Raw genomic sequence first — 13,449 nt, 5'->3', positions numbered from 1 at the left:
TGATTTGGATAACTTGGATTTTGGTCCAATTGATGATCCTTCTAGTCTCTAATTGCTCTGCGTTTTTGCAATGTTTTCAGAATTCTTTCTGATATGAGGACACTTTCAGCAGATTGGATGGCAAATACTAGTAAGCCAGAGACTGAAATGCAGTCATATCAGCATAGTGGTGAAGAAAGCAGAGGGACCTTCTTTTTTCCAAGGCCAGTGGCACCAACATCTGCTCAGGTTTCCTTATATTTTCTGATTTGGTATTCAATGTTGTAGTACACTTCAAGTACAAATTCTGATTATTGTTAAAACGCATGACAATCATAAATGATATTCTTATTAACTCAAGGTATTGCTCTGGGTAGAACTGCTTCTTTAATAGTTTGTGGTCTCTTATCTCATTTGAATACTTGTGACACCTCACAAAGGAGGCTTACATGGCCAGAGTGAAAATTTACTACTTTCTTTATAAGCTTCATTGTCCTTATACATGCATTGTCGTGATCCAAGTAGTGGCAGATGGGTTATATTCTGTTACTTATCTAATATCTTTATTCTGTTAGGCACAAGTAGTGGTGGTAAAATGCTTAAAAGAAAAGAGTTATCAACCCATATTATCCATTAAAAAATGGGTTGGATAATGAACTTTAAAACGGGTCAAATATGGATAAGAACCATATTATCCACTTAGAAAATGGATAACCAATGGATAACTAATGGGTTTAACTTTTACATTTGTAAAGCCTCAAATTGGGGGTTTCTCAAGTTTGGGAGACATGGAATTCTCCCAAAAGTGATCATATTCAAGAATCCATGGATAATATGGATATTCATATTATCCGCGGGGTAACCCTTTTTTATCCGTATTAAATATGGGTTGGGTTGGATAATTTACCCGTTCTTTTGTATCACCCATTTTCGACCCGTCCATATCCGCCCCACCCCGCCCGTTTGCCACCCCTAGGCACAAGATGTTTAATTTTTCTGGATCTGAATATAAAAAATTTCAGTATTCTTTGATTAAAGCATTTATAGTTGCACATCCATGGCACATCTAAAACATCTTTTCCTGAAGTACTATATTAGTCAAGTTTTCCCAAATTAGAAGTCAGAAGTCATACTTATGACTTTATATCTCGCGGAGTAGTGCTTTTCTTCCTCTGTAAGTTAGTGCAAAATTGGTAGCAACTAGCAAACTAAATAATGATGAAAGTGATTATATCTAAAAGAGAATACATTAGAAGCGTCTACCTTGGATATTGGGTAAACTATATATTACTCATATCAATGTTTCTCCCTTTCGCCAGGTCCATTGCTTGCAGTTCCTCATATATGAGGTGGTTTCTGGTGGCAACATGCGGAAGCCTGGTGGCATTTTTGGAAATAGTGGTTCTGAAATACCTATCAATGACTTGAAACAACTGGAGACATTCTTCTACAAGCTTGGCTTTTTCTTGCATGTATTAGACTACACAGGTATCTATCTATACTGTGTTATTCATATCCTGTAAGGCTCATTAAAATTCATGATCTTTTATATTAATGTGCAAGTTAGGGTGTATAATTGTTAGTGATACTGTACTTATTTAGTCATAGCTATTTGCACGTATAAGAGTGTGGTTAGTTCTTCTGTGTCATTTTTCTGGCCTTCATATGCCATTGCTTTATGTTTTTGCATCAGACTCCTCTAACACTATTTTGAGCATATGGAAGTTGTTTATTCTGTAATATATCTTCCTTAGCATAATCCATTTCAATGCACTCCTTGCAGCTACTCTAGGAACTTTGACAGATCTTGGTTTCTTATGGTTTAGAGAATTCTATTTGGAGTCTTCTCGTGTTATACAGGTATATAAGTGCCAACTTGCTTGATGATCCCTTTTTTGCATAGTTAAATTCCTATTTGCTAGAAGTTTTGGTGTTCCATGCTGGTGGTATATCTATGGATTTCAACTTCACAGCTAAAGAGGTTCCTTTCTTAATACATATCAACATCCTGATATTCCTTTCTTGTGAGTTGGAAGTAGGAGGCGCCCTGAATCTTCTTAATATCTTAAAAGTTGTGCTTTCTGTAGTTTACTTACTCCCAAACAAATTTAAAAAATGTACGGAAAAGGCTTTGCCTAGTTCTTCTTAATCTTTAATGGCTATTTCAAGGAACTTTATTCATATCTATTTGCAGTTCCCCATTGAATGCTCCCTTCCATGGATGTTGGTGGATCATGTGATCGAATCTCCAATCATTGGCCTTCTGGAGAGTGCCTTGATGCCATTTGACATCTATAATGATGCTGCTCAGCAAGCATTAGTGATCCTCAAGCAACGCTTTCTATATGATGAAATCGAAGCTGAGGTAATAAACCGTTAAATTCGCATATTAACATTGTTGATCCCGGGGAAAACCTTTTGGTCATCTTCTCTCCATCTTCCTAACTTCACATATGTACATGCAATCTCTATATTCAGCAGATTTTGATGCTGTTGAATTGTATTCTTAATTCTATCTTATGAGCTAAAGGAACTCTATTATTTTGAATTTCAAGCATTATTCTCACCTTGTAGCATATGCTCATGTGATATTTAAAGTGCAATTTGTTTAAGATATCGTAATATCGATTATGCTTTTAGGAAATCTAGTTTAGCAGATTCAATCGGAAGCACTATCTTCCCTTTGTGAATTAAAAGGCATTTACAGCACCTTTTGTTTTCCATATTCTCTAGGTGGACAATTGTTTTGATATATTTGTCTTGAAGTTGTGTGAGACTATTTTTACATACTACAAAAGTTGGGCAGCCAGGTATTTCTCTTCTTTACTTTTTACGTGTAACTTTTACTAAATGAGATGGTCTATCAGAAGTTGACGATCTCCTATTCTGCAGGGAGCTACTTGATCCATCATTCCTCTTTGCCATAGATATTGGCGAAAAGTTTGCGGTCCAGCCAATGAGATTCATAGCACTTTTAAAGACGACTAGAGTGAAGGTAAGTATAAATATAGATTCTGTATCTGGTAATGAACTTATTTGTTTTTATTTTTATTTTGTTATGTCCAGTGACAGTTGGTTCAACTAGTAATCAAGTTACCTCGTTTTCTTCAATATATGGAATTTCCCAAATTTGCATTTGCTTCCATTTTCAAAGATTGAGAAATAAAATTCCTGATTGGTGTGCGCTGAGAAGTTTGGATATGTTTTATTTAACAGACGTGGTACAATACAAGTGACTTGTCTGACATCAACCTTTTTTACAAAAGAAAAAAGAGTGGAAAAATAAGGAGATGGAAAATATGCTATTGATATAATTATTTAACTGTTAATTTCTATAAAAAGAAAAAAAAAATATAATACTGTATCTGCAAAGAGAAGATATTATATTGTATCTGTCAAAGGTTCCACAAACCTACTTATGAAAACCAGTTACATGGATACAATGACCTCTTAAAAGAATAGATGCCGCATTAGTCTACAAAAGTTAAACATATCCTCGAGGCACCATTCATTTTAGAGGAGATGCATCCATGTTGACCAGTTGTTTTTTACTTATGTTGAAATGTGTGACCATCTCAACGGAAAGCTTAAGCTGTTAGAGAGAGTACACTTTTTACTTTACTTATTTATGTTCTAATTTTGGAGTTGTATATGAGAATCTTGGTTTACCTACATTACGTTCACTCCTTTAGTTATTAATTTCTAACTAGAATTTTTGTAACATGCAGCTTCTAGGAAGGACCATCAACTTGAGAAGTTTGATTGCTGATAGGATGAACAAAATGTTCAGAGATAATCTTGAATTCCTGTTTGATCGCTTTGAATCACAGGATTTATGTGCCATTGTGGTACAAACTCTCACATATCTTCTGAATTAACCCAAAATCTGAACCTTCCTTGGCTCTTAATTGAAAATTTTAACACTTATTCTCTCTCTCTCTAAATATATCAGGAACTGGAAATGTTGCTGGACATTTTGCAACTTACTCATGAATTGCTCTCAAAAGACCTTATAATAGATTCTTTCAATCTTATGTTGAACGAGATGCAGGAGAATGTATCCCTTGTTTCTTATTCTAGTCGACTTGCTTCTCAGGTTTGTCAGTATCTTTTTCAATCCTGTGTGAAACGTAGTATGACAGATACTCATATTTATCTATCTCTGTTTTATCTCCTGCTCCACCTTAACTTATCTTCTTGATTCTGGTGAGTTGTGGCTTTAATTACGATTTTATAAGCTCCGCAATTCTAGTCAGTTGTGAATATATATGTATATCACATAGTTATGAACTTCGTTGATTTCTTAATATGTACTGCATATGCAACCAATGAAAAGGGCGACATGTTCGCAGTAGTTATGATTTGAAAAGTTAATTGTTGGACCTAATTTTGATTCCATGTCTTCACCTTTATGATGTTCTGGTGCAATATACTTTCCCAGTTTTATTTTCTTTTGTAAGTTCTTTCTGGTCTTCAACCCTATTCTAATTTCTGCAAAATGTTAAAAAATATTCCTCTGACTTGTTGGCTTTTGCTTTTTTATTTTTTTCTTTTGAAGAAAAGGAAACGATATGATTGCAAGATTCTAAATTTGCTTCTCCTTGGGGACTGTTGGTAATTATGATAAGGGAAGAGGTACGTGGGAATGGAGGGAAAGATGGTTGGCACACTGTGTCTGTGGGTGGGCATAGGAGTGGGGTGATGGAGTGGTGCTGGGTACATGACAAATTGGTTCTCATTCTGGGCTACATGACAAATGGGTTCTCATTCAATTCAAGCAAGTGACGAGTACAGTTACAGTCAATAGTTGGACAACAGAGAACTACCAAATGCTAAGCTAAGAGTTCAAAACTAAAAACTTAAAATAGTCCCCACCCCTCCCCCCTTCCAAAGAAAAGAGAAAAGGGAGGAAAATGAAAAAGAAGAGACAAGAGTAAATAACAAGGCACTGATTTGCAGTAGGTTTCATATGTAACTAGAGAAAAACAACAATGCCTACGCGGGCACACATAAACAGAAAATATAGCCCGTCATTTTGGTTACTGCAAGGTCTGTATTTTTTTTGGAAAGGAAGTGCTGCAGCTTAGTTTATCGATCAAGTGAAGAAAAAGGGTCTGTAGACCAAAATAAATGTGCTGTGCTTTAGTACGGTGCTAGTTTTATCATCAGTACAGTAGATTAACCTTGATTGTCTTCATTTGTGTGGAGTACTTGAACGATCAACCTGCTTACATGGATAACTGGCCAATCTATGTTTTCAAATATCGTTTTGCGATATGTGCTAATTTTTCTTCCTGAATTTTATACATCTCCCGGGCCGAATTGTTTTCCTGTTAACATTTCTAATTAAGAGTCTTACTAAGACAGTTGTCAATACCGGAACAACTCACTAATGTAATAAGGATACTAATTATGCTCTTGATGTGCTCTAGATTTGGACAGAAATGCAAAATGACTTCTTGCCAAATTTCATCCTTTGCAATACAACTCAGCGCTTTGTCCGATCATCACGAGTACCCCCTGTTCCTGTCCAAAAGCCTTCGGTTCCTTATGCAAAGCCAAACTTCTATTGTGGTACTCCTGTAAGAAACTACCTCCTTGGCACATTTCCTGAATGTTCTATTACTCTTTAAATGATGTTTTCTGCTGTTACCATATTGAGGCTTCTGTATGTCTATTAAGTTTCTTCAGTTGCAACTTTTTTCAGCAGTTGTTCAGTGTATTTTCAGTCGTATATTATGAATGTTACTCTCTGAGCTGAAGAAATGATATCTGAATCTTACTAATGCAATTTGATAAAATGAGCAATTAACAGTGCAAGTAGAGCACATAGAGGAAACGAAAAGGTCGAAGTGATAGTTTCCCCGCTTCCTAGGTAGATCTCCACATGCCCTTGTATAGGTGCGACATTGTGATGATTGAATGCTAAGGGAGATGAGGTATATCTTATGAGGTTGTTTCAGAAGACCTAAAATCTCTCAGAATCAATTGAACTACTAAAGACAGAATACACAATTGCAGCAAATGATCTATATAAAAGTTACCAACTAGTTGGACTAAGGTTTAGTTATTGTAATTACACTTGCATTCGGTTCTGTTTTTACAAGGAGTCTTTTTAGTCCAATTAGAGATGTGTATACAACAACAACAATCCAGTGTAATCTCACAAGCGGGGTCTGGGGAGGGTAGGATGTATGTAGCCTTACCCCTATCCTGGAAGGGGTAGAGAGACTGTTTCTGATAACTAGAGACGTGTATGCCAGTAAATATTCAATGAGACTTGTATGCCAGTGTAGAGATAAATGTGAAATTTAAAGTACATAAGTTTTTGAGAGTTTGTAATTTGCTGTCACTCCCTCTGATTAATTTTTCTTAAAGTTCATGGCTATCTGTATATTATTTTTCGATGACATTATATCTTTTATCTTCTATGAATATTGGGGATTCTTTGAAAGATCTGGTGGTGTTGTCTTTCATTCAACCACCTCAACCTCCACTTTCTCCTCTTTAAATTTATTGCCAAATGGCTATGCAAACCTAAGTTGCTCGGACTCGGGTGCGGGTGTCCGATACGGGTGCGTATCTAGAGGTCGGATCTTTCATGATCTAAATTTTAAGATTTGGGGGTACGGATATAGGTGCGGGGATTCGGCTAAAAATAATTCAAATATCTATTGAGATTTTACACACAAGTAGGGCTGTCTTTTTTTGATAAGGTAAAACTTTTATTAATAAGGTACCAAGATGGTACAATAAAGTTACAGAAAAACATCCCAAATTACAACATCCGCAAACTATTCTCCCCCTCCCAACACCTCCAGAAACTCCATAAATTGATTCAAATTTCCTAACTGGCTACATCTACACCAAAAATACAGATTATGAAGACATATATTCTTAATTCTAATGATGTTATTTCTATGTCCTTCAAAGCAAGCCTTGTTTCTTTCCAGCCATAAGGTCCATAGAATGCACAATGGAATGGTTCTCCACATCTGTTTCAGCCTTCTAGGTACTCTTTGGGATTGCCAAGTTTCAAATAAGCCCCTCACAGTTTGAGGCATCACCCATGAAATACCACATATGCTAAAAAATAGATCCCAGCATTGCCTAGATACTCTGCAATGCAGAAGTAGATGGCTCACTGATTCTTGCTCTTCTTCACATAGGTAACACCTATTGCACAGGCTTAAACCTCTTCTCTGCAAATTGTCCTGAGTTAAACAGGCTCCCCAGGCTGCTATCCACCCAAAGCAAGCTACCTTGACTGGAGCTTTGGTTTTCCAAATAATCTTCCAAGGCCAGTTGTTATGTCTGTGATTTGACTGTTCTATCAACCTGTCGTAACAGCTTTTCACAGAGAAAGTTCTATCCTTGCCGACAGTCCAAATCAAAGAATCCACCTTGTTGTGATCAATAGCAACTTGTCCTACTAACTGCTGCAATTGGCAATAATCCTCAATTTCCCAGTCATCCAAATTCCTTCTGAGAACTATCTGCCAACCTGTATCTGAGTAGAAATCAGAGATGGTACCATCCTTGTTAACAGAATAATTGTACAAATTAGGGAATCTAGATTTTAGACATGCATCCCCTATCCATACATCTGTCCAAAATTTGATTCTTTGTCCATTTCCAACTACCAATTTAGTATAATCCAAAAATTCTTCCCATTGTCCGCTAATGCACTTCCATAAACCACCTCTTGCCTTCATGTGTAAAGCAGGAGGTCTCCAGCCTTTCTTTTACCATAAATGGCATTAATCAAATTCTTCCAAACTTTATTGTCTTCCAGAATGTATTTCCAAAGCCATTTGAAAAGTAGGCTCTTATTATGCAATTTCAAATTCCTTACTCCCAGACCACCTCCTTTTTTATCATTCAATACTATCTGCCATTTTATCAAATGTGATCTCTTTTAGTAGCATTCCCTTCCCATAGAAATTGGTTTCTCAAAGAATTCATCTTTTTTTCTACTAAAGCAGGCATTGAGAATAAAGACATCAAATATGTTGGCATACCATCCAACACACTATTAATTAGAGTGAGCCTACCCCCAAAGGATAGGTACTGTTTTTTCCAAGGAATTCGCTTACTTGCACATCTGTCCAAAACCCCTTTCCATATATTAGGATCATTTTTCTTTGCCCCCAAAGGAAGCCCTAAGTAACTTGTTGGAAACTTCTCCACTTTACAATCCAAAATATCAGCCAATTCATCAATAATATCATCAGCATTTATACTGAATATACTACATTTTGCCAAATTAGTCCTCAAACCAGTGACTGCTTCTAAAGTTAAAAGAACTCCTTTGAGGTAAAGCATCTGTTCTTTCTCTGGCTCACAAAACAATAGAGTATCATCAGCATATAGAATGTGAGAGATTGAAACCCTGTCCTCATCAGTACTTCCAAAGCTAAGGGGAGGGGATTACCCTGAACTGGTCCGATCAGTACCAGTACTGCTCTGTCCCAGTCCGGTTGGGCGGTAGGGGTAGGGGATTTAGGCAAAGGGAACAGGGAGTGGGAGGGTACCGGAAAAAGTACCCTTAGAACCCCCTCTACCCCCTTAATTATGTTTTTAACCTCTAAGTTTGTGTATATTTAATACAACAAATTTTTAAAATTTTAATTTAAAAATATTCTAAGTACCGCCCCCCTTAAGTATTCTCCCCCTAGGACCGGTAGTGGTACTGGTACGGTACACCCAAAAATCCCCTTACTCCGTACCCTTAATTCCCCTTAGCCTCAGTCCTTCGAGAAGGAGATAAAAGAAAAAGGACTGACATAGAAATTTCTATATACAAGGTATTCAATTTCACCTTAACTTTTGTTTTGATTTCAAAAATCACTATATCTGTCCCGAATTTCTCTGTCGATTTTGGTCAAAGTATCCAAAATCGGTGGGAGAAATTCAAAAATAGCCAGATTTACAAATGGTCATTCAAAAATAGCCACAGTTTCAAAAGTAATCGAAATTTAGCCACTTTTCATGTTAAAATAAATCTGAACGAAAACACTGTTCAAAATCCGGAAAAATACTCCAGCATAATATACTGGAGTTTGGAGCACCGGTGCTCCAGTCTCCAGTATATTATACTGGAGCCAGCAAAGTATACCGGTCCAGCATAATATGCTGGAAGTTCATACACAGGTGCACCGAACTCCAATATATTATGCTGGACCGGTCTCTGTTGCAGCAAAATAGTGGCTATTTTTCAATGACTTGGCAAACGCTGACTATTTTTGAATGACCAGTCCGAAAACTGGCTAGACCGTGCTATTTTAACAAAATCGGTTGACTAGATCCGGTAAGGATCCCATACTCATACCCATGTCGTGTCGACACAGGTGTGGCACCTAAAGTGAAGAGTCCGAGCAACTTAGATGCAAACAACTTTTTGTCATAGTTGTATTTGATTTGAAGATAATTATATTTCATGTATCTTGGATAGACTGGATACAATTGCTTTCCATGATATTTGAATTATTATATAGTATAATTAATCATTCCCTTTGTTCTTGCTGTAGGATTTGAATTCTGCTTACCAGAGCTTTGCTCGATTGTACTGTGGTTTTTTTGGCGTTCCTCACATGTTTTCTCTAGTCAAGCTCGTGGGATCTAGGTCACTGCCTTGGCTTATGCGAGCCCTTTTGGATCATATATCGAACAAGGTAAACAGATCTATGACAATTGCTAGTGTCTCTCCCGATAATGTCCTGCATTATTATTTCAGTATTCATGTCACTGTACTAGAGCCACTGATTTATCATGATTTGTTTTTCCTTATTTGATAATCATCTTGCTGACTTTAAGTTCATATAAATGAAAGTATTTTTAGCTTCATCTGTCTGCAATTTGTGGCATATTATCATTACAAAGCTCTGGTTTAAATGCTAACGCATTGCGAATTCTCGTCCAGATAACTACTGTTGAACCAATGATTACTGGATTGCAACAAGCTTTGCCAAAATCTATAGGGTTGCTTCCATTTGATGGTGGTATATCAGGTAAGTTTGTTGCATTATGTAGCAAAGTTGACCTCCAAAGGAATCTAAATGTCAGCTTTTTGAATGACTCGTATCCTTCTGCCTCACCTATACTGGTAGCAGAAATCAACTTCAGTGAAGGTGCCATCCTGTGGGAGACTGTTCGTGTACTAACCCAGAGTAGTTGGTTAACCAATAATCACTGTCCTTTGAAACTCGACATTGTTGGCCTCTTACATCTCCTGTTAGTGTAAGTTAGTTTTTGAAATGGTAGCCATGTTGCACCCTTTCTTGTTTTGCCTTACTATGTGTAATATTCCTACTGCCTTCTTTCAGAAGGAGAAGCAAAACCTCCTTCAAAATTCTTTTCGGGTAACTCTGGTTTATGTTAGACTAAATACTTGAGCTTATTTGGTCCACAATAGGAAGCTTCTTGTACTTTAGGTATTGTGTGCGAGCCAAGTGATTAGTCTTTTTCTCATCTAGTTTGCCTTCTAGAGAGTTAGCGCTGAGTTTGTCTTCGGATTTTGAGTTTAATAACCTCTCATAATGATTTTTATGCCGTGGTGATTGAATTAGGAAAGAAGAAAATGTTTGAAGTATTGCTAAATAACCTAAACTTAGATGCCTTTTCCCCTTTCAACTATAAGGGCTCTAGATATTTCTCTCCTTTGCTCCTCAACGTGAAGTATTGCTAAAGAACCAAACTTGGATTTTTCCCTTTCAACTGGCTCTAGATATATATCTTCTTTGGTCATTAATGTGCTCTCAACATCAGGAATATGGAATGCAGAGACAATGTATTTGGTCAATAATCTTGCTGCAAGTTTGAAATTGAAAATTTCTAATTAGTTTCTGAGCACAATTTAGTAAAATATGTTGCTCGCTCAGCATAGTCTCTTAGGTTTCGTTCAATTAGTTATGATTTATGGATATAATCTTTTCTAGAGCAGCTTTTGTAATGTATATCATACAGGCAGAATCTTGCCGTAATCTTAGTTAGAATCAGTTTGTATTTATCTTTTAGTGCATATATGATATTCCATGCTTAGAAAAGCAGCTATTTCATTTAGTTTTCTTTTAAACTGGATTAATAGTATTCTAAGTGGTAGAGCGGCCTTACTGCCATGATCCACTTATATTCAGCCCTTTAAAACTTGGTTAGCGGCAAAACCCTGGTTTTCAAGCTTCGAATTGCAAAAGTCTGCATTTCCGAAGTCACGTCAATTCTTTTACCGAAGTCTAGTCAATTTTATTTGTCAATCAAAGAGTTAGAAAGCTAGTCTTAAGCAGACCAATCTAAATTTGACCTTATTGCTGAATTCTGAGTTTTTGGCATTGCTCTTCACTCAATAATTCCTCACAGAACAGTCAGATTGCGCAAGGGATGAACTGCATTCGGGACAAAGGAGAAGCGGCATCTTTTAAAGGCTAATACACTGGTGGAGGGTCCCAGACCTCTTGACAGTGATGAATCTACCAAAGAAGAATTTGACCTTGGCCATAATTGGATGAATGAATTGAATAATGGGGGATGCACAAAACTTAATGTTTATTTAATAGGAATGTAACACTACTGGCGACTGTATGCTGTTTAGACGAGAATCTTCTTTTGTGTGGAATTGTCTACTTTTTTGTATGCATCATATGTGCGACAATTCCAAATCACATCAATAAATAATTAAACATTATCCCAAAAATAAAATATCATTTTGTATTCTCTGCTTCCCGATGTTGTTAAGTGGTTATTGTTGTTCGATATCTAATGGTGTTTTTACTGTTTTTTCCGATGCTTAGGCTGTATGAGGCTTGTCAAGGAGCATCTTAGCTGCTGGCATTCAAAATCTGAACTCAAAGCTGAAGTCCTTTGTGGAATCAAGGAGATTGGTAGCATATTGTACTGGATGGGACTTCTTGATATTGTATTGGTAAGTTTCCTGAGCTTCTGGTATGACCAATAAGTAAATTATCCTTTCAGATACTATAACAGGTAGTTGATTAGCCAAATAAGGGATACGGTTAGGTCAATGCAGGATAAATGTTGAATTGGTGATCTGCCATTTCCAGTAAATTCCCCCCCCCCCCCACACAGGTGGTATGTGAAGATGTTATTAGGTAGGTCCAACTCTAAGAAGACCTCTCATCAAGATTTAGTAGTTAAATAAAATATACTATCTTTAATAGTTTAAACTTTAGATGAGGTGGTCACACGATTCAGTTTAAAAGCCTCTAGGATCTTGGTAGAGAGTCAAGTAGTTTTCGCCTAATGGTGGGTGGACTGACTCAGCATGTCCTGCTAATGTTTTTCTTCTTTCTCTTCTATTTTCTTATTCCGGCTTCGCTGTTTCATGCCTGTTTCTAGCGACATTTTAGCGGCACTTCACCTTTGGAGGACCGCTCCAGCCTCCCACGACACCATGCCTCTTTTCGACGATTGTTAAGTATTATCTCTCTTTTCAATGACTGTCCTCATGGCATTGAATCTCTTTTCCGTTACCATTCCAGGTCACACCATGCCTCCTTGTAGTGATCGTTCTTGCAGCACTATACCTCTATCCGTCCATCTTTCTGACAAACTACTTTTCCAGCAAGATTTCAGCTATTAGAGCGTTTCAATCTAGATTTTCAGGGGATCTTTTGCTTATATTGTTTCTGTGTTTTCAAAATAAACAAGTTTAATATCCCGTTTGGCCAAGCTGCAAAAATCAGCTTATTTGAAAAGTGCTTTTCTCAAAAGTAATTTTGGTGAGAAGCAGTTTGTGTTGGACTAATTTGAAAAACACTTATGAGTAGCACAGTGTTTGACCAAGTTTTTAAAAACTGCTTCTAAGTGTATTTTTCTCAAAAGTGCTTTTCAAAAGTGTTTTTGGGGAGAAGCTACTTTTTTCCGCTTCTCCAAAACTGCTTTGCTTCTCTTTCTGTGACATATATTTATCGCCACCAACATAAGTTAAGACCCGAGGAAACAACCTCTACAAGGTAGGGGTAAGGTCTGTGTATACGCTACCCTCCCCAGACCCCACTTGTGGGAATATATTCGCCTATTCGGTATGTTATTGTTATTGTTGCACCAACATAATTCACAAGATGGTTAATAGACCTACTGTTCGTTTGATCCAGTGTTTTGGATAGCGTGCGGCGACAAATAGCGAAGAGGGCCCGTTTCACTGAGGCGAGAGGCGTGCAGCGCTCGTCTTTTTGATGTGAAGCGACAATTTATACAAAAACATAAATATTATATACATATAACTAAAAACTCAATAACAATAATATATTAATAAATATATCATTCAAAAATTAAAGACGCAATAGATAGTCATAGACTCATAGATTCATAAATTAAAGTCTGATAGTCTAAACTCTAAAACAAGCAACAAAAAAAATAAACCTACTGCCTCTGCTCTATTTTGAAAAACAGTGCAACAAAATTGAAAAAACAGAGCTGAAAGAGATGATGGAAGAAACAGAGCAAAGAACCCAA

General features: G+C 36.8%; 1 protein-coding gene across 2 annotated transcripts in view; it reads left to right on the top strand.

The window, feature by feature from the left end:
- The window catches only part of LOC107798886 (protein PIR), a 42,250-nt gene that overhangs the window by 16,187 nt on the left and 12,614 nt on the right, over positions 1-13,449 (top strand). For both annotated transcript variants that reach the window (XM_075232870.1, XM_075232869.1), the window contains exons 15-26: positions 81-228; positions 1,299-1,467; positions 1,763-1,839; positions 2,174-2,344; positions 2,713-2,789; positions 2,872-2,974; positions 3,708-3,827; positions 3,932-4,075; positions 5,412-5,561; positions 9,510-9,653; positions 9,902-9,989; positions 11,766-11,896. In XM_075232870.1, the coding sequence (XP_075088971.1) occupies positions 81-228; positions 1,299-1,467; positions 1,763-1,839; positions 2,174-2,344; positions 2,713-2,789; positions 2,872-2,974; positions 3,708-3,827; positions 3,932-4,075; positions 5,412-5,561; positions 9,510-9,653; positions 9,902-9,989; positions 11,766-11,896 (1,522 nt within the window). The remainder of the gene's footprint in view (positions 1-80; positions 229-1,298; positions 1,468-1,762; positions 1,840-2,173; positions 2,345-2,712; positions 2,790-2,871; positions 2,975-3,707; positions 3,828-3,931; positions 4,076-5,411; positions 5,562-9,509; positions 9,654-9,901; positions 9,990-11,765; positions 11,897-13,449) is intronic.

The sequence above is a fragment of the Nicotiana tabacum genome, chromosome 16, assembly GCF_000715075.1.
Source record: "Nicotiana tabacum cultivar K326 chromosome 16, ASM71507v2, whole genome shotgun sequence".
Taxonomy (NCBI): Eukaryota; Viridiplantae; Streptophyta; class Magnoliopsida; order Solanales; family Solanaceae; genus Nicotiana; species Nicotiana tabacum.
Note: the sequence above shows the minus strand (reverse complement) of the source record. Positions and strands in the feature narration are given on the sequence as shown.